Here is a 24,224-nt window from a genome sequence, read left to right on the forward strand (position 1 = left end):
CTCTCCCCCTCGCTTTTCCTTTCACATGCACTCCGACTCATAAATACATGCAAAGTAAAATGACATGCAGGCTCTGGGCAGTAAGGAGGCGTATCACATGGAGTAGCAGCTGAGGATATGAGACTAATCTGACAGGTGCAGGCTGGGAGAGTGACAGCATGGGAAGAGGGGGTGGAGGAAGAGGAAGGGGGTCACAGCTCAAAACAGAAGGACTGAGAAGATTAACGGTCCTCTCACTCCGGTATCCGCAGACAACATCAATTTCATCTTTATTCTCATTGTTTTTATGGACAACTGCGAACAGGCAGGGAAATTGTTATATAATCACACCTAGTTAATCACAAGAAATGGATTTTAAAGAACATCCCGATGTGAATACCTTATCTGGTTAGAGTAATAGTCCAATTAAGAGGTTTATTACCATGTAATTCCTGAGTGTGGACCTGGGATGGGTAATTAGGCCACCATTTTGAGCCGCAGAGTTCATAAACACAAAAGAGAGTGCTGAGAAGACTGATACCTCTGTCGTGTCAGCCTCAGAAATATGTGGAATGAAATCAACTTATCATCAACTCCGAAATTAAGTAATTAACACGCTAGAAGTCTTTTATTTATTCAACACAAAAGGCAGCTATTTAGATTTATTCTCACAGGGACTAATTATGTATGTGACTAATCTTCTGGCAACTTGTTGCCAAGCCAAAACCGGAGATCTCAAGGAATTCGTTAATTGTGGTAGGCTAAAAAGTCCAAGGGATAAACCTGTCTGTCACTCTAAAATTAAACATAGTTTCATTAGAGTACTGTAAGATAATCTGGGAGCTGCTGAGAGTCTTTGGGAGCAACAGGAAGGCTATAAGGAGCGTCTGGAGGCACCTCCTGTTGTGTGCACTAAGATTATCGTTAGATGATAGCTGATTGCGTTAGGGCATTGCAGATAATAGGAATTGATTTGTATGATAAGTAGATAAATAAGAACATGAATACATTAATAACTTTAGCTTATTATATAATATTAGTAAGTCCTAAGTAGTAGTTTCTGTTGACAATACTTTTTAAAGATATAACACATTTTGGGGTCAGTTTGAAGGAAAGGCAGATATGAAATGTAAAAGTGAAGTCAGAGGTCAAATGTCACATGATACGGATGCAAACTGTGACACAATATTTAGAATCCCTGACAAATTTTAAAGATAAAATGCATTTTATGAAAGTTTGACCTAATTTGACCTTGAAGAAGAGGTCAGAGGTCATAATTCAATTCAATTCAATTCAATTCAATTCAATTTTATTTATATAGCGCCAAATCACAACAAAAGTCGCCTCAAGGCGCTTCATAGATACATAAGTAATGTGATATTTAGAATCCCCATATATCATTCCCTGTATACTCATATATTCACAATACAAACAATAGCAGTAAGAAACATAGTTTTAAATAGCTCTATATAGCATTATTGTCACATTCCCCTTCAGATCCAACTGTTGACCTTGAAGGAGAGGTCAGAGGTCAAATGTGACGCAACATTTCAAACAAATTCAAACCAAAATCTAAATTTCCTGATTTTGGTCTATTTATTATTTATTATAAACTCAAATTGTTGTGGTTTATATGTTGCTGATTTACTTATTTATCATCTTTTTTTCAGCTGAGGTAATAACCATAGCACCTAATTATAAGAGTTTAGGTTAATTCTTTTGCGTTATGTATGTAGGTCCTTGAATCTCTTTAAGTTTGTGATTGATGTTGTACAGTGAGTGCTTTGTGTGAGTAATTTGTCTTGACGTTATGTTGTGCAGGCTTTATAGTCGCTCTTTTTCAAACGCAGTCTCGATCTACAACTTGCTGAATAAATTAAGCAAAGACTGTAACAGAATAGGTGCAGTTACATCTACAGTGAGGCTCAGATGAAAGCACCCAGTGGAAAATTCCTGCTTTAGTATTCATAGAGGGTGACAAGGCAACTCTGGATCAGTGTGAGTCTCAATCGTGCTCTGATATAACATTACTGACAGGCAGTTAGACTAACTTTGGCTCTGACTCTGAGTTATAATCCTCCTTGTGCCGGTTATAATTCCTATTGGTTTGTTCATTATATCGCATATACAGTATATTACAGTGCCTCCATGCTGGTCAGAGATTGCATTTCCTTGTCAAGGCCCCGCTGGGTTGCACACAATAAGCCTCACAGTGACAGCAGGGTGGCTGACATACAGAACATATGTTGCATCTGTTTCCAGTGACGAGCGTCCAAATGAGAGTCCATGACCACACAGGATGTATTAACTATGGCAGGATGCAGGTGTCCAAAATTAGCGGGAAGAGTCTAATTTTAAAGAACACTTTGTTTCCAGCCTCACTTCCTATTTTAAACTGGCTGAAAAATATCAAACGGGGACAAAGGATGTGAAGTGTGCTAGGTGGGGTGTCTGGTGAGGAAAAAACCTTGGCTGAACTCTTACATTGTGTATATTTACAAATATCTATGAGGTTTTATTCAATAACTTCTAAACAGAAGGTGAAATGTTGAAGTTGATCTATATTGTGTCGTTTTGTTACAGTTTTGCTCCTCTGGTTTACCTGTATAACTACACCCAATCCTTGGAGTTGGCCTTGAATGCTTCTAACAAAAAATATACTCAAAAACATTAAAGGAACACCCTGAAAACACATCGGACCTTAGTAGGAAAAAGAAAACCTTGCTGGATATCCGTACTGATATGGAATGAAAGGATGCCACATAGTTTGATAGATATAAAAGTTATCAACCCACAGAGGGCTGAATTTAAAGACAACAATGAAAATATAAGTGAAAAAAGGATGAGGCAGGCTAGTCTGGAACCCAGGACCCACTGCACACTGGGTCCAAGGATTTCACCCTTCAAATGCCTGTTGCAGTCTGTGCATCACGACATGAATAAGCCTCCCCAGACCATCACCGACCAACCACAAAACCGATGTTACAGGCAACATAATGTTTCCTAGCTCCACGCTCTTGAGACTGTGCCGGGAAACACAGCAAACCTTCTGACAATGGCACTTAATCAATGCAGCATGGTGGAAGAGTTGGACTATCTGTGCAACCTCCAAATGCAATACTAGTGAAGAAACAGCCAGAAAACACGGGCAGTGAGAAAATATCAGTGGCCTCCACCTGTACAACCATTCTTGGTTTGGGCGTCGTGTCATTGTTGCTCCTCTAGTGCACCTGTTGCTAATTTCATTAACACCAAAGCAGCTGAAACTGATTAACAATCCCCTCTGCTTCTTAACTAACCAGATCAATATCCCAGAAGATTAGCTGACTTGATGCTATACTCTGATTAAAAAGTGTTCCTGTAATGTGTACGTTCGACAGAATGCCTGCTGTAGAAGCGTGGTTTTTGCACCTTGTAAAGACAGGCTTTTAACGGTTGGATTACATCACTCATATTCAACCAATACTTTGGAATAAATATTAAGATATCTCAGCCCCTCCTTTATTTATTTATTTTGTAAATACTGCTCTCATCATAGCCTTAACTTTATGCAAATTGCAAACTACATCACCAAAGGTTGTACATTCTGCACATAATCCAGACCTATCTGTCCACCACATTGACATAAACCCTCCTTAAACCTGAGAGGTCATGGCCTTCTGAGGTAGCCTTGCCCCAAAGAAAGAGGATTAATAGCAAATCATCTAAATGTCAACTAGTCATGTCATCTTAAAACAATACAGGATATCAGGATACTCTGAACAAAGACACACACACACCTCTTCTTATCTGACCTCTTCAAAGACCACAACAGGGACTTTTGTGTGCTTGTTTTCACCCAGTGAGCTTTGGAGATCTTTCTTTCAGCTCCTCGGGTTTCTCAGTGGCTTTATGGTTTAACCTTTGCAAGGTCAGGGTGAGGTCAGGGGAATAAAGGCAGCTCCAGGATTTACCTTTCCTCCTCTATCATCCACAGTCATTGCGCCCACATGCTGAAAGTGACATATTGTTTTTAAAGCCTGTTTCAAGGACTGGGTCTGGTTTCAGAAGACCTGCAACTACAGGAAGCACACGGGAGTAGACAAAAGAAAAGCAAATATAGAAACATTGCCGGTGCTGTCAAATTCATTAAGATCTTGTCTTAATTTGTTTGTTTTTTGTAGGTGTGTTCTAAAGTTGATGATCTTTTATTATCAGAAATAACACAGAGTAGTAGAAAAAAATAAAGTAGTGCTCAAAAGAGGAAGGAGAGAATATAGCAGGAGGAGAAAACTGCCAGGACTTTGCAGAGCACAGGGACTAAAGGATGGTGGTCTGATGTTGTGAGTAGTTTAAAGGATTGAAAATTTTTACCTCTTATATGTTAAAAATAATTCATATTGTAATGTATGTGTGTGATATGTGGTACAATGGAAATGACTGCTGAATGAGGTATTCTATAAATGAGTGTGCTTGTTTGGCATGTTGACCCATGCAGTCTGAAAACAATGAAAACAATACAAAACCTGCAACGCTGCCATCCTCCCCAGCTGTGCTCCAAGTTTATCTCACATATCTGACATCCATCCATCCATCTTCATCCGCTTTATCCGAGGCCGGGTCGCGGGGGCAGCAGCCTAAGCAAAGAGGCCCAGACCTCCCTCTCCCCAGCCACCTCCTCCAGCTTATCCGGGGGAACACCAAGGCGTTCCCAGGCCAGCCGAGAGATATAATCTCTCCAGCGTGTCCTGGGTCTGCCCCGGGGCCTCCTCCCGGTGGGACATGCCTGGAACACCTCACCCAGGAGGCGCCCAGGGGGCATCCTTGTCAGATGCCCGAACCACCTCAGCTGGCTCCTTTCGATGTGGAGCAGCAGCGGCTCTACTCTGAGCCCCTCCCGGATGGCCGAACTTCTCACCCTATCTCTAAGGGAGAGGCCAGCCACCCTTCGGAGGAAGCTCATTTCTGCCGCTTGTATCCGCGATCTCGTTCTTTCGGTCACTACCCACAGCTCGTGGCCATAGGTGAGGGTAGGGACGTAGATCGACCGGTAAATTGAGAGCTTCGCTTTTACACTCAGCTCCCTCTTCACCACGACGGACCGGTGCAGCGTCTGCATTACTGCAGCTGCAGCCCCAATCCGTCTGTCGATCTCCGGTTCCCTTCTCCCATCACTCGCGAACAAGACCCCGAGATACTTGAACTCCTCCACTTGGGGCAGGAACTCATCCCCGACCCGGAGTGGGCACTCCACCCTTTTCCGGCTGAGAACCATGGCCTCAGATTTGGAGGTGCTGATCCTCATTCCCGCTGCTTCACACTCGGCTGCGAACCGTTCCAGTGCGAGCTGGAGGCCCTCACCCGATGAAGCCAACAGAACCACATCATCCGCAAAAATCAGAGATGAGATTCTGAGGCCACCAAAGCGAAAGCCCTCCGCCACTTGGCTGCACCTAGAAATCCTGTCCATAAAAATTGTGAACAGAACCGGAGACAAAGGGCAGCACTGGCGGAGCCCATCACCCACCGGGAACGAGTCCGACTTATTGCCGGCAATGCGAACCAAGCTCTTGCAACGGTTGTATAGGGATCGAATGGTCCGTAGCAATGGGCCAGACACCCCATACTCCCGCAACACCTCCCACAGGACACCCCGAGGGACACGGTCGAATGCCTTCTCCAAGTCCACAAAACACATGTAGACTGGTTGGGCAAACTCCCATGCACCCTCAAGTATCCTCGAGAGGATAAAGAGCTGGTCCAGTGTTCCGCGACCAGGGCGAAAACCGCATTGTTCCTCCTGTATCCGAGGTTCGACACATATCTGACAATGTTAGCAAAATGATAAGAACTGAAAAGTTTATTAATTGACTCTTAGTGTTGCTATTTAGTTTACAGTTTATCTAGAGACTCTATATAAACGATGGATATTGTCATTATGGCATTACTCTAAGTTGAAGCCTTCAGACAGCTGGGAAAAAAAGAACAAAAAAGAAAAAAAACCAAAACACTTACTGGAAAACAGCAGACGTCTTGAATGTTTTTTAGTGCAACCGAATATTGTCAACAAAATGAAATCACACCCACTTGTCAATCAAGACAATCACATCCTTAATTAGGCATGTCTACAAGCCTAGATAAACTTGTAGCAGCTCCAAAATGTTAAAATCTAACCATGATTCAAATGTTGTGACTGGGATAATTAGTTCTAGTAACCAAAACCATTTAGTGTGCCGCTGAAGTTAAACTGATTAACATGGATTGGATAAGAAGTTAACAAAAATGGATGGATGCCCTGATAACTGGATGTATGTTAATTTCTGTTGTAAATATGGACATTTTTAACATGAGTCTTTAGTTTTGGATCCAGCCTCGCGTGGCCATCACAGGAATTCCAGTTTTTGGCACTTTCCCTTTAATCCCAATAACACTGCTTGTTTTGGCTCACTGTGACTGTTAGTTAAATTAGATTTTGAGGAATATTTCAGCAATTTCTTGACAGCTCTGTAGTTTTTATGAACTGTTGAAGGTTCCTTACACATATCTTCAGCTTTGAGTATTTGTCCTATTCAACTGCTTGTATTTGGGAGATCCAGTATATGTAACTATATAATTGTAGCATTTCTTCTGTTCAGCATATGTTAGCATGCGAGCATGATGGTAAACATAATAAGCATTATACCCTCATTAAAGTCACTGTGAACACGCTGATGTATTTAGCACAAACAGCCTCACAGAAGCACTAGGGTGGCTGTAGACAAACAGCTGAGCTGATATCAGGGAGACTGCTGCAGAGTTATATAAAAGTCTACAGCCTGTCTCATATTTTCTCTTTCAAACACTTCTTTCAGCCCTAGCTGTAACCTCTCGAGGTCTCACGTTACCTCCACTCTTCTGCACAATTACCCAATGAAGTAGAAGCTACTGTGTTTGGCGTGCGGATGAATTTGCATAGGGGTAGGTTAGGGGCGGGTTGGGTGGAGGGGGAAAGCTTTTGTTTTTCTTTTCCTTTTTTTCACCCAATCTGACTGGAGAGCTCTCCGTATGTGTGAAGTCCTGAAGTGAGAAAAGATTGGGGACATGGATTTTGGGGTGGGGGATTATTGGACGAGATCACAGGGATGCCTTTACAGATTGCATGCAAAGCCCATCAGATTTTAACACAGTCAATCTGCCTTCAGTGTGCAGACATAATGCTAACCCCCCGTGTGTGGATCAGACACCACACAGACAGATAATCCTTCCTAAAGTCTGTCATTTGATGTCGACCCCCCAACCCCAAAAAAGCATCCATGTGTTATGCATACTTACATGCATGTTCTTGCACACACTAGCAAGGATTTGGGGTCACAGCATGCAAATGCTCTTTGGGTTTGGGGGTGTTACTGATTTAGTACCCTGGCCAGATGCAAACACACACCACTGACACAGTGTAGTCTGAATAACAGTGCACAGCAAACCTGTCCAATAAAAGTAACGTTTGATTTGTGTAGAGTGAAAGCTTCCCTAAGTAATAACAACCCTGTTAATGTTTCATTCATATCTAATATACTTTAAGTCCATCAATCCATCAGCACAATGGCAGTCATCTCTTCTGTATCAACACAGCAAATCTCTTCATCTGCTGCTCTTCATCTTTGAGTCCTTCTCCATTTCTGCACCTCAACACTTCTCAAACATCTTCCTCCCTCTCAGCATTCCCATCACGTCCTCGTCTCCCCATTTGCTCAGATTTGAGGTTTTATTCTCGGGGTAAGATGCAGTGACTGTTTGATATGTAATTGATACACTTCACAGTTCTGCATCTCAGAGGAGAGCTGCACTCCTTAGCCTACACCTTGCTCGGTGTGTGTTTTTGAACGGCTCTGTGAGCTCGATCACATAAACGGAACTGTCAGAACGAGAGAGCGGGACCAGACTCAGGAAGGAAGGAGCTCCGCTCACATGAATCTCCGCTGGACGGCCCAGCAAAAGGAGTGCTGCCATTTTTGGGAGTAAGGAGCCATCTCCTAGGTGAGTGCCATAGCAACAGCCAACGTGGGCCCCAGCTTTCAGAGCTGTCCTTTTCAAGCTTCCAATCAAAAGTGGCAGGCCAGGTTTTTGTTGTTATGTGGCGTCTCCTACCCTCTCTCTTGGCCATTCTTCTGCCTCTCCTTTTCTCTGCCTCTGTGACATGGGCCTGGCCTTGTTCACCAGGGAGGCTGTGAGAAGACTGCAGAGGGAGAGGCTCTGTGGGAAAATGTTGCCAGACAACACAGGGGTATGTGACAGCGAGGGTAAGCTAATATTGTCTAAGTGGGGGGAAAGGGGTATATTAGACGTTTAGATTATCAGATTGTCAATAGTCCGCTACTGTGGTATGTAAATTATGCAAACTGCAAATTTAACGCTTTAACTCACACCCCAGAGCATCATATTTAAACACAAACCAACATGCCTGTAAATTAGTTTACGTGTAAAATAACTGCCCTGATTCCCTCAAGTCTGTCAGCTTCAAGACTTTGTACTTGTTCTCAAACATACTTTTAATTTTGCCCCACGGTCCCATTAAATATTTTACCTTAGAAAAATTAATTTTCTAAACATCCTGCTATTTCGTGGGAAGATCCCGTCTTGAAATCTCACTACTTTCTGAGCTTTTGATTTTGGTTTTGCTTGTCAAGTTGTTTTTCATACAGTTAATGTGTCTTATGCATTTTTTATTTGCAGATGGCGGATGGTGGAAGATGGTGACTCTGTGTGTGGACTGGGAGCTGTTTTAGCAGTATATGTTGCACTTCACTCCTCCCTTCCCGAGGAGCTTCTACCCTGAGGATGGCACAGTAGTGCATTAAATAGCTAATCTGGTTGTTTGCATGTTGTTTGCAGAGCATGCATGTTTTTGTGCCCTTCCCATGCTTGGTTTCTCTCCAGGGACTTTGGCTTCCTAACTAAAGTCCAAAGGCAAGCTGATTCTAAACGGGCCGTGGTCCACCAGCCAGCAATGCTAGTCCATCATAGGCTGACAGACAACCATACATACAGCTCTGTGGTTGTCTGTCAGCCTGTGATGGACAAGCAACCTGACCACATGTGCGCCTTGTTTTCCCCTGCTACACAAACAGATAGGTAATGATTCCTCTTTATAAGAATGAGATACTTTCAGCTCTCCTCTTGTCTCATAGGTCGACATGAGTTTTTACACCAGATCCCCTTCATGATGTAACCCCAACAGAGATTTGCATCTCCAGCTGGAGTCGATCCAGAGACCTTTCGGTTGTCGAGCGAATGTGTAAATCATCCCTCATAACGAAACTAAAAGTCTTGATCTGACTTCATAAATGTAGTCAAGTAGTTTTCTGAGATAGTGTGCTGATCACTGATCAAAGTAAAGTAATTCAGGCTGCAGTGGTTGTTATTTTGAGCGTTTCTGTATTTCCAACTTTAATGTTTAAAAAACAGAAAAGGTGTTGGGCTGAAAGCTCGCATACCGCAAGAAGCCACTTACCGGTTCTCTGCATCATGAAAGGTGCGATGCTTCGAGCACACCTGCTCTTCATCAGACCATGAAGACGATGACCCTGATGACACTTTGGCTTCTAACCAAATGGCCACAAACTAATGATACCCCCATCAGCCAGAGTGGGTAGTGCTAATGAGCAAATAGTATGCTAATATGCTGAATTAACATGTCAGTCTTGGTTCTACATAATAAACAGCATGCCGTTACCGTGTTAGTATGCTGATGTAAAGATGTGTTCAAAGCACAGCATCACAGAGCTTCAATATGAAATGTGGTTGGTGTGGAAGAATTAATTACTTTAAGTATTAGTTCGTAATTTTAGATTATTTGCTGTTGTTGATGTATTACAGAGTAATGGGCAAAAGTCTTGAGCCACCCATCATTTCTTTATATTTTACTTCCAAGGAGCCAGAGCAACAATCCTCCAGGCTTTCTGGAGGTCTTCCAAAGTTTTTCTTTGGACATTAGCTGCTTTTTTACAGATTTTCAGTGCACTTGTTGTACCTGATAATTTTCAGAGGAGTGTTTCTTAACACTGACCTAGGAGTTGTCCAGGCATGAACAGGACCTGAGAGATGGATCTGGCCCTTCAGTTGGTCTCAATGCAAGGATGGCTCTCCAGCAGCGATACTTAGGAAAGGGAAGTGGGGAGAACTGGACTGTAAATGAGTGGCAACAAGTCTTATGGTGTGATTAATCCAAATTAGACATTTTTGGTCAATTTGTACAGAGGAAGTCAGGACAGAGATAGAACAGCGAGTGTCTACAGCCATCTGTAAAACATGGGAGACTCTGTCGTGGTTTGGAACTGCATTTGTTGGAGATTCTGTCAAAATTGATGGAATTATGAACACAGAAAAGTACGATCATGCATCCATCTGGAAAGTATCTGATTGGGAACAACTTCATTTTTCAACATGACAATGACCCCAAATACACTGCCAATGCTGTAAAAAGCATAACTGAATGGAAAAAACATACACTGAAACACTATCAGTCATGGATTGGCTTCCACAGAACCTGGACCTCGACATTACTGCTATCTTCTTAACAGATAGAGGAACAAAAGGCATCCAACATCCAAAGAAGAGCTTTGAATGTTCTTCAAGAAACCTGGAGACCTATTCCTGAACACTCCTTAAAGAAATTAGAAGAAACAGCATAAGAGAGTTCAGACTGTGCTGAAGAATAATAAAGAAACAGGGATCAGCCCAAGACTTTTGCACAGTCCTGTATATTCATTTGACATTGTCATTAATAGTAATGCCCACGTTCTTGTGTTTGATGATCTCCCACAAACTATGGCACATCTCAAGCTTACCTTTATATGTAAAGTTCTGAAATAATTATAACCTCTTATAACCACAATGACAGAGCTGACAGTAGGTGTGGTGTTACACTTTATTACATTCATACAACAGTGATGAGTAATAGTCTTATAAGGTGCATGTCAACGAGTACAGCGCTCAGAGGTTATTAAAACTGTACGTCCACATCACAAAACACATGCTGAATAATTCACACATCTCTCACCGTTTCTGCTGTAGTTGTAGGATACATGTAATGAACGCTTCTGTCTTTATGTAACCAGAGAGCCACCTTGTGGATAAACGAGACACACCAAAGAGGAACGGAGATGACAGCATATATGTTATGTTAGTTATTTAAATTTTTTAAATACACAAGGACAAGGATAAAGAAGAGACTAAGTTAGAAGGAGGAAAATATTCAGTTTCCCTGTTTTATTATTTATTAACCTGTATTATCCTATTCCATGATCAATAACCTCAGTGTGCTCTCTGACTACCGCTCCTAACGTGAACCTATTCTTTGCCGGAGCCAGCCGAGGTGGCGCGACACCTTCTGGAAGATGTATCCTTTGCTGCAGTCGGCCCCTGTTGGCTGACTCACCACACCAGTGAGGAAGAACACGTCCCTGTACAGGGTGAGCAGGGGGCTGCCGGAGCTCATGGTGCAGTCGGCGTTCTCACGAGGTGCAGTGCAGCCCATCTTGTTGGTCATCAAGTTTCCGTGAGTTTCCAGACACATGGGAAGCTTGTTGTACACCAGGGTGTTAAGAGTGAGCGAGCCCTGGAAAGCAGACCCCTGCTGTGGTTCCTTCCAGCCAGTGACCACTGTTGTGTAGTCACCTGCCATCAAAACGCTCTCAGCAAAGTCTCGTTCTGGCAGACAGGCAGCAATCGTGTGTCTTTTAAAGATGATGCGGTCACGGAGCTCAATCACAGCCAGGTCGTTTTCAGGGCGACCTTCCACATAGCGTGGGTGGACATGAATCACTTTAACATACAGCGTCTGTTGGTCAGTATTACTGCTGCTGTCTTTACCTGTGCAGGAGATAAGGAAGAGCGATGATGTTAAAAGTTCTAAAAATCTAAAAACCGGCATGCAGCACAAGATTTACTGCGCTTCTGTGCTCGAGTTCAGTGCAGAGCTGTTGCAATAATTATATTAATAGCTTGATTATTATTATTATTATTATAATTATTAGATTATAATTATTTTATTACATTTTAAAACAGCAAAAGAAACCACATTTAAATAAACACACTAATTTGCTGATGTAATATTCATGATTTATAAAGTGACAATTTTGGAAACTTCTTTTTTTGATCGATTTATTCTGTAATTTTATTTAACAACGATTATAAAATGGTAGAATTTTTCAATTTGTGGATTTGTGTTTATTTAGGTAAATGCTATTTGTTCTGAGCAGACAACGTAAGCTAAATAAATGTCGGTCTTTGCTGTGCATTCTGGCCAGTTATCTCCACCTTTATCTTATTAGTCTGTTTCCAGAAGTCTTGTGCTTTCTTCAGATATAAACTGTGCTGCCACTGTGTTTTTAGAGAGAACAGGCTTTCCCCTGACGTCCACTCCTGGTCAGATTATGCTAACACATACAATACCTAAGTGCTCCAGACCAGCAAACTGCCAAAACCTCTGCTTTTATAGAGGTGCTCGCACTCACTGATGAAAATTTAACCAAATGCATTTTATTAGTAGCGTCTGGCCACTAAAGACCCTTCAATTCCTGTAGTACAGCCTAGTGCTGCACAGTCCAGTGAAAACTCTTTTTCACTTGACTATATTCTTAAAATGTTACATTATTTCTGTACTCATTAAAAACTGCTTGCATCGTTAATTTGTGATGACTCTTCTCTTTTACATCCATGCCTGTCTCCTCTTTCCCCCACCATTTACAGCTTATACTGAGTCTGCTGACTGAAAAGACACTTAAATATTTATATTTTAAGGCACATGCTGGCTCCTATACAATGTGCTGACATGTATGTGTTTTCATGCCATTAAAAAATGATAATATATCATCACAGGTGGAAATGTAACTGTGGCGGAGGTGTGGTCCCGGGCGCGGCTGCAGGGGAGGAGTGGTGCAGTGAGCTCGACGGGGCGGTGCTGGAGACGCAGGTGAGAACAGCTGATGGCGTTTGGACTGATGATGGTTTCCTTCCCTTTTATAGTGAGACGGAGAGGAGCGGAGGGGAGGCTGGAAATCAGCTGAGACCGGAGCTGTCAGACTGTGGTCGGTCATAACATATGTAAACTGTAAATAAACGTGGCATCTGGCGACAAACAACTGTGCGTGTGTGTACGTGTGTGAAGTGCATTTCACAGTAACATAAACCAAGAAAGAGACAAATTTGTTCTGAATCTGAAAGGAAAGCTTGGATAGGTCCCTCCACACACAGTAACATCTATGGTACTGTTATTATTTATCCTCCTGAGAACCGAGGGGAAAATTAATAGTCAGATTTAATTTTTATGTCATGTCCTTCCTCTTTGGAGCTGAAAGAGGTCACCCAAACACATGAGATATCAATGGAAAGCCCAAGATGTCCTCTATTTAACACATCAGGAATTAGTAGGATAGCTCAAATGAGTCTGAAAATATAAAGACAGAAAACAAATGTCCATTACAGAGAACATAAACTAATTGGCTGGTTCTCAGGAGGATATGTTACTGATTTCCTTCATACAGAATGGAAATCATTACAAATGCAAACACCCCCCTTTTGAATCTATACTTAAACATTTTGTATACATATTATGTACAATTTTTTATTATTATTTTAGATTACATTTTTGGGGGGCAATAGAAAACTAATTTATGTATTATAAAATGTACAATACATATCAATCACTACCTACTTCCAATGTTTGTATACTCTTTGTTTACTCACCAACAACCACCTGGAAGGATGGGTATTTTTTGGCACACTGAGCTGTAGTCAGGACAAAGTTCTCCTTCAGTATGACGCCGCTACAGAAACCTGTTGACTCTGAACTCACCAGAACAGCCTGCAAACAGCACGACAGTTAAGACCCTGCATCTCTTTTTCATACCTTTGAGAAACGCACACTCATACACTGAAATCATTGTGTCTTTATGTTAACAAGTGTCCTCCTACCTGCCACGGACATTCTGATGACGAACAGGCAATTCCTTCAGGGTTGCTGGTGCTGATTCTGGACAATTTGCCTTGCAACTGTTGTAGACGGACCGCCTTACCGCAGGGGTACTCGACTGACAGAAGGAGATGATTATGATTATTTTTTCTGACTACATTATTTTTGAAGTACGACGGGCATATCTAGCAATAGCTTTTGTAGTCAAAAGCAGTCTGTGGGGAAATATCAGAAATCCTCTTTTCATCTGAGCTGGCTGGATGGGTGACTTGATTATATCTTTGACAGCATCATGTAAGCGGTACAATGTTAGAAAAATGACTGAAAAAGTAAACAAACATGGGCAGATGGGTCTCTTGTCTCATGCCCTCTAAGAGAAAACTGTTTTTCCTGCTATAAACGCCATTTTCACTTCAAACCCTTGTGCTGTAATAAATTCAGCTCTTCATGAGGCACTATGGAGGTGTAGGGGTCCTCCATAGTACCTAATAACAGCAATGTTGCTTTGAGGCAACAATGCTGGTTGGTTGGAGGCTGTGTGAAGGTGGCATATTTTTACTGTCCCTGTGGGTTTTCCCCAGTATTCCAGCCTCTTCCCACAACCCAAAGACAGATTGTCAGATTAAGCAGAGATGCTAAATCGACTGCGGTACCCTGGTGTGACCTCATTTTTATGCAGTGTAAAAATGGTCACAGAATTTCTAAACACAGCCAAGTGGTGGAGGCCACCCTCAACCACTTGCCCTTTGGTGGCCTCAGCATCACCTCTCTTCTGGCTTCATTAGTAGGTGACATGCATCTCGCACTGGGGCAGTTTGCAGCCAAGTGTGAAGCAGCAAAAATGACAGATAGCACCTCCTAGTCTGAGGCCACGATTCCCACTTCAGGTCAGGGAAAAACTGGTACCTGAGAGAGGGAGTTCAAATATGTCAGGGTCTTGTTCATAAGGGTGGAGCGGGGAGACTGACAGATGCATTGGTGCAGTTTCAGCAGTGAAAGTAAAATGAGTTTATCTGAAGAGAGAGCTAAGTGTCACAGTTAAGTGTTGATTGATTTACATTCTCGCCCTCACACACGGCCACAAAATCTTTGTAGTCACAGAAAGAATGAGATTTTGGATGCAAAGAATGGAAAAGCGATTCCTCGGCAGGGTGGCTGGGTTCTCCCTTTGAAGACAGCAAGAGGAGCTCTGTCATTCAGGAGGGCCACAGAGTGGAGCCACTACCACTCCACATCGAGGAGTCCTTAGTATATCTACTGTGGTGCTTCCTAGGTGAAGTATTTCTGTTATTTCCTACAAAGACGAACACAATAGAGAGATTATTTATAATATATATCTCAGCTGGCCTTAGTGATCCTGGAAGAGCTGGAGGAGGTGGCTCACTGAATGGGTCTGTGCATTTATGCTTAGACTGCTTTTGTTGCAGACCCACATAAGTGGCAGAAGATGGATGGATAACCTTTATGTATTGTTTTGATGTACTGCCAAAGGTTTTCCACCACCCACAATCACTGGCATGTAGTAATCTGCTATGTTATTCAGTAAATAATAGACACAGGCATAAAACACAGATTTTTTTTTTTTTTCAAACTTGAACAAAGAACATGCAGAAAAAAGTAATTTCGATACATGACAGACGTACCTTGAGGCACACACTGTTTCTTGTCTGTGTTGAGCTTCCACCCGCGGGCGCAGGAGCATTCGTAGGATATGTAGCCTGGTTTACAGAACTGCGAGCAGCCCAGGTCCTTTTCCAGAGTGCACAGAGTCTCGTCTGCATTGTGAAAACAAAGTGGAAAGCTTGCAGAACTTGAAAAGCAAATCAAAAATGATGTTCATGTACGAAATCCTGACGTCTCCTTCTCACCTTCCTCGCAGAGGGTTCCAGTGAAACCCGACTTACAGACACAATCAAAGCCTCCAACGCTGTCTGAACACATGGCTCCATTCTTGCAGGGTTTCTCTGCGCACTGATCTCCATCTGAACACGGAGAAGTTAATAAGCTGTAATGCAGTGCTAATGCATAGGCAGTATTGGACAATCCTTTTAATAATGCACTTACCAACATAGACTGACCAGAAGATATCCTGGAGAAGAAATAACACGGCATAAGTAAACATCTGGAGCTGCACAGTGGCTTTCTCTTTACAAACAGAGGCGCAAAGGAGGTTTGAGGAAATGAGGAGGGGATTAACAGTGGGCTCACCGTGCGGTATGTGTCTTGGAAGACCTTTCTGGCCTCCTCGTAGCTGCACACCTTCTCCATGCAAGCCTGCTCCAGAGTGGAAGGTGTATTTCTCTTCTGACGGGAGATTAAGGAGGTTGCCTGCTCCTTGTCCAAAAAAACTGAGTGGACACATAAGGTCATAGCATCAAAGAATCAACATAGCTTAGAAGTACTAAACAGACCATTAACCATTAACTTAATATAAGCCAAATAAGCAGCATCTCACTGACCCAGCGCCAAGACGTGTGCTCCATAAAACGACTGACCTGACTTTCTTAGCACTGAATCCCTCTGACATGTTATTTGCTGTCTGCTCTCACAAACCTGACCTTTAAATCTTTGCTTTTTATTAAAACTGACCGCTGTTGACAGAGGCGGAGCCAGACATTTGAAACACCCGGGGCTTAGCCGTAAAGGGTAGTATGCATGTGGGATTTTTTTTTTTTTTTTTTGGGGTGGTGGGGGGGTATCAAGACACGAGGACTAAACCCCAGACCGAGAACTGATCTGGAATTAAAACAGGACTACAACAGTTCAACATCAGGACTACTGAGGACTTAACCAAGACAGAACAAGAATCAGAACTAGATGATAGTAGCACTAAAAATCATCGTAGACCTGAACTACACTTATTTTTTAATTCTACCAAAGTCCACTATTTAGATTCAGAAAAGTTTATATAATTATTTAGCCTTGTTGTGCAAACAAGCCTGCATAACTTAATAAATATAGAATTTGAAAAATAACAAACCTAAAAAGAAACACTAGGTACGAGATACATGAGTACCTATGATACGGTGATACTTTTGGTAAACAACCATTTGACTAACATGTGTGTCTCACCTGCTCTTGTTCCATCTCTGTTCTGTCCTCATTCTCTCTCTCCCTCTTTGTGCTGACAATCATCAAATATACAGTTGAAACCAGATATTTACATACTCTTCAGATCAAAACACAAACACTTTTTTAATTGTAACATCAAATCAGACTAAATGTTTATTTTTTTAGATTGATAAATATAAAAAAACATATTTGTTAACTTTAAGAGTAAAGAGAGAAACTATCTGTATTTCTTAATTGTAAATGGCACCAAATTGTATTCAAAATTGAGCCACACTTATGGAGCTCCACAGTTCTTTTTCTGGTGTTTTGGTTGATATCTCTTGATTTTCCCATTTCAAAGAAACAGGCTCTGTGTTTTGCCTTATATGCATCCACAGGTGTGCCACCCTCACATGGACTCTACTAACCTATCAGAAGCTTCTTCAGCTCAGACTGGAATCGTCTGCAGTTTTCTTATTAATTAACAATAAACTTAGTGTATATGTGCTCCTAAATTTGATGAAAGTGATAAAAAATAGACAGCTCTGTCTCTCTTTATTCTGACATTTAACCAATTCAAAAGATCTTTCAATATTTATTTATCCAAAACAAAACAGGTTTACTCTAAATTGATGTCGTACAGTAAAAAAAATGTTCTTGTGTTTTCCATAAAGTGTATGTAAATATCTGGTTTAAACTGTGAATATACTGCTGTGTATTGAAGTTCCTCTTGTTTTGCATAGAAATATACTGAACAACATACAAAGCATAATATATAAAATACTACCAGAGTTTTTTCTTTGAAAGAAGCCCCTTATGTCCATTCTTGTATATCAGTGCATTACTGAAACCGATTTATTTAGCCGTGGAGGGTAACAACTGAAAATATGAAATAAACACACATGTAAGCTAAGACTCTCTAAAGAAACAGCATTGTTGTTGTTCGGCTTTTCATTTTGCCATTTGTTGATTCACTTGAAGAGCAAGTAACGTAATATGGGTCAAGTGATCAGTTTGATATCAATCTTTCGTGATACACCGTCATATTTACATTATTTGTACAGTACGAATGATTTGCTTTGGTACCTGGTCAAACTTAAGCTCTCCTCTGTCTGCCTGGCTGCGTTTCTCCAGCAGCCTGCCCCGCCCCGCTTAGTGCCTGAGCTCGGATCATACCAATATTAGGGGGGGATTTACGCACAGTCGTAAATTCCCACAGTGTGCACTATGTGCTTCAAATATTGTGTGTAGTTTTTTGTTTTATACAGTTGTCAGCCAGGCATCTAACTATGAAAAAAATTACACTCCAAAAGACCCCGGGCTTCTGAAAAAAACAACCCGGGCTTAAGCCCAGTAAGCCACCCCCCCGCTCCGCCACTGGCTGTTGAGCTCTGTGGAGTCCCCTGGCTCCATGCTGTCCTCCTTACCTGTCTCAGGGGCGTGAATGGCCACCGATGCCCCAGCCAGCAGACACAGCACCGCAGCAGGTGTGGTCACGAAGTGCATGGTGTCACTGAAGTGTATCCCAGCTCTGAGGCAATGTGTCAGTAATGCAGGGACCGCTGTACAGTAAGACACAGAGACAAGCAGAGTTTTTGATGCATGAGGATTTCTGGGAAAAGACATTAAGCAGTAGAAGGACATGCAGCAGAGAAAGACGTAGGCACTGTTTAATGTTTTAGAAGGCCGCAGTCAGTTAGAAAGAATGAAAATCGCTGCCTGGGTGTTATGAAGCTGTAGTTCACTCAGTTATTGCGCAGTAGTGGCCGCAGCTGGCTCACTGGTTCTTTATAAAGTTAAGCACTTCATTTGGGGAGCTCTCTGAAGCGAGCATACAACAGCACTACCAACCTGCTAGAGAAACTGGTTAGAGATATAACGTGTAAGAACCAGTGTACCTCGCTTCTCTTTCCTTTCACTGTGACAGAGAAGCTATTGCATATAGTTACCTTATTCAGCTACTATTATTATTGAGTCATCCTATTAATTATTATTGATTGGATATCCATTATATGACAATGTATTTCAAATCTGGTTAAAGAACATTTACATCTGCAGTCACGGAGCTGTGTGTGGTACTAGAGCAGGGCGATATGACCAAAAATATTTATCACGATATACATTTGAAAATTTGCGATAACGATATAACTGATGATATAATTGACACTAGACAAAATACTTTACAACTCCACAACTTTATTAGTACAAAAACCCCAACAATGTATTTTCACTTAAACAAGCAGCTGTTTTTTATGTGCATTAAAGTTATATAAAAATGTAGCAGTGCAAATTCCTTGCTGACAGTTTAACCAAAAGGCATTTCCAGTGGAAATTGGCCGACATATCCTCAGCATAACCATGTATAATATCCACAAAACTTAAAAAGAGGTTATACACACACAATACGGTAATATTATGTTGAAGCACAGTACGTATCACTCCGCGAGGCTCCTGCCTACGATAGCCGTAATGCTCCGACAATCCGTCAAGCAGTGTGGGTTCATAGCTTAGCAAAGTCGTACTAAAACATTTGACAGATTTTCGAGCGCCGTGTACCACATAAAATCCTTTCGAGGTCAGTAAACACAACCAGAATCCATACATAAAGGCACACGGGATTATAAGGGGCACTGTCGATTTTCAGAAAAATCAAAAGGATTGATTTTAAGTGTGCCGTATTTTCCAAACAACACGGTAATAACGACGGCCCGCTAGCATGCGCTACCAAAAATAGTGCTTTGTTGAGTATCTGACGGACGAAAGCCAAACCAGTTCCACACCACTGAAGTTGCAGCATTTTTACAAACCAATTCTGGTTCATCTGTTTCATTTAACGATCCACTTTCGCTCTTCTCATTCTGCGTCGCCGCCATGTGCGTATGTAAACATAGGCACTGCGCATGCGCGTTTTACCCATATTCTATCGCGAAATGTCATTTTCCTATCGTTGCCCAAAATTACACCGGTATTACCGTGAACGGTATGATATAGCCCAGCCCTATGTGGTACTAACTATCTGGTTGGACTTCATTCATTTTCATTAATAATGAAAATGTTTATGCTTTTTTGTTCTGTTCTTTTGTTTCCTGTTAGATATTTTATTTTGTATGTGCTTTTAAGTTTATGCTTTTTTATTATAGTTATTTATTTTTTTTAAAAGAGGCTCAGAGCTCTCATTCATTCATTCATTTCATTCATTTATTTGTTCATTTTCAGGCACAACAAATACCTATATTGAACATAAAATGCACAAAACAAAAAACAAAAATTGCCTGAAAAAGGAGTGGGACGAAGAAAACTTATTAAAACCCACCCCTATACTCACTCATCAACAAAAAAAAACAATAAACTTCCCGCAGCTACGCCCATCATTGCATACAGACCCATCAACAGCCCCGGGCACATACAAGCATCTAAACGGCAGCTCGCAAACAACAATTAGAGCCTTCATAACTGAATACAGAATATATAAATTATAAATTGCATTACCACAGGTAACAGGCAGTAATAATTACAAGTAACAAACACACATACATATACATACATACATATATATCTACACACACATGCACGTATATATACACATACATACGCACACTCTTCTTTTTTTTTTTTTTTTTTTTCCTCTCTTGGAATCCATACCAGCAATGGTAAGAGAACAGACATTACAGAGCACACTAAAACCCATCATTGAGTATACTGTGACCAGACCAACTGTTTGTAGAGAAATTTAAATCTATGAATATTATTGCATTGTTTCAATTGTAAACTCAGACTGTTCCAGATTTTCACACCACATACAGACACACAAAAACCTTTACGGGTTGTTCGAGTTCTGGGTAATTTGAATTCTCCAAAGCCTCAAATCTAGTTTGTAAATTTGCCGGTAAAAGTTTAGTAAAAGCTTTATACAAAATTATGGATGTATTGTAATTAACCAGATCCTGGAATTTAAGTAACTTTGCCTGAAGAAAGAATTTGTGAGTATGATCTAAATAACCAGCCTTGTGAATAATACGCAGTGCTCGTTTCTGTACTGTGACTAATGGATTAGTTGTATTTTTATATGTATTTCCCCACACTTCCACACAATATGTAAGCTATGGAAGAACCAGGGTACAGTACAGAGTACGAAGTGCATCTTTATCAAGGAATTGTTTCACTTTATTCAAAACTGTGAGGCTTCTGGAAATTTTGGTTTTTATGTGTCTGACGTGGGGTTTCCATGAAATTTTATTATCAATTACGACTCCCAAAAATTTGTTTTCACTCACATTATCAATTGGTAATTCTATATTATATTTTAAATTACCAAAAAACATTGCTTTAGTTTTATTTATATTTAATGATAATTTATTTATGTCCATCCATTTTTTTATTAATTTTAGCTCCCTATTTACAGTCATTACAAGATCAGTATAATCATCGCTACTGAAAAATATGTTGGTGTCATCTGCGAACAGTATGAGTTTAAGTACTTGAGAAACATCAAAAATATCATTTATGTATACATTGAAAAGTTTTGGTCCCAACACTGACCCTTGGGGAACACCACATGTAATAGTCAAAGGAGCTTGCAAAGAAAAGCGTCTGGACTTCTTTAAGTTACTTGAAGACGTTTCACCTCTCATCCGAGAAGCTTCTTCAGTTCTAAGGTCAAATGGTGGAGAGTCCCAGATATAAACCTAGTGGGAGTTTCCCCCCACAGAGGGACAAAAGGACCCCCTGATGATCCTCTAATCGCCTGAGCCAAGGTGTGAAACTGGGTGTGGGTCCCAATCAGCCAGAATTTTGGCAGTTGGTGTCGTAAACCAAGATGGTCGCTCACAGTGGACATAGATGGCTTCTTTCAAAGAAAGAAAGAAGCCATCTATGTCCACTGTGGACACTGTGGACCATCTTTGAACAGAGGCGGGGGTTTACGACACCAACTCTCTGCCATCTATAATCCAGTTTTGAGATCCCTTCCCAGACGCCTTAACGCCCACTCACATCCTGGGCCATCTGACCTCAGGAATTCGCATGATAAGGTGGGGCCAGGTTTCACAATGAACACACCCGAAACTCTGGCTGATTGGGACCCACACCCAGTTTCACACCTTGGCTCAGGCGATTAGAGGATCATCAGGGGGTCCTTTTGTCCCTCTGTGGGGGGAAACTCCCACTAGGTTTATATCTGGGACTCTCCACCATTTGACCTTAGAACTGAAGAAGCTTCTCGGATGAGAGGTGAAACGTCTTCAAGTAACTTAAAGAAGTCCAGACGCTTTTCTTTGCAAGCTCCTTTGACTACGATGACCTGGATGACTGAGAACCTTCACAGACACACCACATGTAATACCAAGTTTTTCTGAATGGTAATGCCCTATGCTAACATATTGTTCCCGACCCGTTAGGTAACTTTTTAACCAGTTACCAGCTTTCCCTCGAATACCATATCTTTCCAATTTATCCAATAAAATTGAGTGATTGATTGTGTCGAAGGCCTTTTTGAGATCAACAAAAATACCAACTGCATATTTATTTTTATCCAGTGTATCAGTAATTTCTTCTACTGCCTCAATTATCGCCATTGAAGTGGTTCTTTGCGTTCTGAAGCCATACTGACCAACATTAATTATTTGATGTTTTTCAAGGAATTTTTCTAATCTTGAACTAAAAAGTTTTTCTAGAATTTTTGAGAATTGAGGCAGTAGAGAAATGGACCACATATGGCCAGCATCTAACTTAGCAGATGCTATATAAAGTATATCTGTTGTACAATTAAAGAAATGGATGAATAAAAACCTTTTTATTTAGGGTCTGATCTTTACAATTGGGAAAACAGTTGGGTGATGATGCATTAATAAAAAATAAATACATATCTTATTTTGTAAAGTCTCACAGCCAGGCACAACCATCTCCAGGGTTTATAGAGTATAGTCCAAGAAAGAGAAAACATCCAGTGAGCAGGTCTCTGGGAGAAAATGCCTCGTTGATGCCAGAGGTCAGAGGAGAATGTCAGCCTGCTTCAAGCTGATAGGAATGCAGCAGTGACTCATAACTACTTGTTATCAAGGTATGCAGAAAAGTATCTCTGAAGTATCTGATTGGGCACATCTGCAGAAGACTATGCGGTTTGTCACTCCTGTTGGCTAAGAACAGGAAGCTGAGGCTACAGTTTGTCCATTACAAACATTGCCTGGTTGTTTGAGTCTGGATTCTTCTGCGACATTCAGACAGTAGTGTGAGAATTTGCCAGAAACAACATGAAAGCATGGATCCCTCCTGCTTTGTATCAAAGCTTACAGCTACTTCTGATCGTGCCATGGTGTTAGGAATATTTTATAGGCATACTTTGGGCCCACAAGTACAAACCCAGCATCATTTAAACACCACAGTCTACTTAAGTATTGTTGCTTCTCATCCCTTTATGTCCACGGGGTAGATGGCACGGGGTGCCCATCTACTGATGGCTGCTTCCAGCAGGATAACAAACCACGTCACGAAGCACTGATTACCTCAAACTGGTTTCTTGAACATGACAATGAGTACTCATTGTACTCTGATGGCCTCCACAATAATCTCAATCCAATAGAGCACCTTTGGGATGTGGTGGAAGAGGCGACTCACATCATGTATGTGCATTTGACAAATGTGCAGCAAATGCGTGATGCTATCATGTCAACATGTTGAATCTATGACACGAAGAATCAAAGCAGCTCTGGAGACAAACGTGGGCCCAACCCATAAAATGCACTTATAAACAAACATCTGCCTCTGCCCAACATAAACAACAATATGCTTTCGGTAGCACGTTAATGGCTCTATTAGTACAGTCTTGGCTTTTTATGCTTCTTTCTAGAGGTACATGGTTGGAATTGCAACAAATACGGATATAAAGCAGCATCTACGCCTTTTAGTAAACAGGATGCTGGGCACCTACATGATGCTACACTGTAGCAGAGTCACTGTTTTCATGGCGGGGTGTCTCAGCAGGCCTGAAGGAGAAATTCTACGAACATTAACAACAACCACAGCAGCAGTGCTGCTCCGTACTTACCGCCCCGGACTGAATGGAGGAGCCGGCCCGGCTGATGCTCCTTCGCCTCGGTTGTTCTGAGACACGCAGCGGCCTCGCAGACGGATCGGGCCTGTCGATCCAAAATAACGAGTCCTGATTACATCCGCGCCTGCCCACTCCTTCCCTGACTCCCTCACTGTTTACAGCTTGTACCGAGTCTGATGACTGAAAACAACCACCAGAGGGCGCTGTGAGACAAGACAG

General features: G+C 41.6%; 1 protein-coding gene and 1 long non-coding RNA gene across 2 annotated transcripts; one reads left to right on the forward strand and one right to left on the reverse strand.

Moving 5' to 3' along the window:
• The first annotated feature begins 7,051 nt into the window (after nucleotides 1–7,051).
• On the forward strand, nucleotides 7,052–10,842 carry LOC146388603 (uncharacterized). The gene is made up of 3 exons (XR_014800063.1): nucleotides 7,052–7,971; nucleotides 8,155–8,234; nucleotides 8,668–10,842. It is a non-coding gene; the product is annotated as an uncharacterized LOC146388603 (long non-coding RNA).
• Nucleotides 10,843–10,847: 5 nt separating this feature from the next.
• proza (protein Z, vitamin K-dependent plasma glycoprotein a) lies at nucleotides 10,848–24,159 on the reverse strand. Its single transcript, XM_084926012.1, has 9 exons — nucleotides 24,000–24,159; nucleotides 18,385–18,519; nucleotides 16,115–16,254; nucleotides 15,971–15,995; nucleotides 15,775–15,888; nucleotides 15,550–15,681; nucleotides 13,909–14,024; nucleotides 13,681–13,798; nucleotides 10,848–11,805 (listed from the first exon to the last, which is right to left on the reverse strand). The coding sequence occupies exons 2-9, from the start codon at nucleotides 18,461–18,463 to the stop codon at nucleotides 11,273–11,275; spliced, it is 1,257 nt and encodes a 418-aa protein (XP_084782138.1). The 5' UTR covers nucleotides 18,464–18,519; nucleotides 24,000–24,159; the 3' UTR covers nucleotides 10,848–11,272.
• Between the last annotated feature and the right edge of the window lie 65 nt (nucleotides 24,160–24,224).

Source organism: Perissodus microlepis, chromosome 4 (assembly GCF_051167445.1).
Source record: "Perissodus microlepis isolate ML-2025 ecotype Zambia chromosome 4, ASM5116744v1, whole genome shotgun sequence".
In the NCBI taxonomy this organism is placed as follows: domain Eukaryota; kingdom Metazoa; phylum Chordata; class Actinopteri; order Cichliformes; family Cichlidae; genus Perissodus; species Perissodus microlepis.

Excerpts from the sequence above, each read along its gene's own strand:
- proza (XM_084926012.1), bottom strand. The coding sequence starts at position 18,463 with ATGCACTTCGTGACCACACCTGCTGCGGTGCTGTGTCTGCTGGCTGGG. Across the intron at positions 16,255-18,384 it reads CATTCACGCCCCTGAGACAG|TTTTTTTGGACAAGGAGCAG; the intron begins GTAAGGAGGACA and ends GTGTCCACTCAG. Across the intron at positions 14,025-15,549 it reads GAAACAGTGTGTGCCTCAAG|TCGAGTACCCCTGCGGTAAG; the intron begins GTACGTCTGTCA and ends TCCTTCTGTCAG.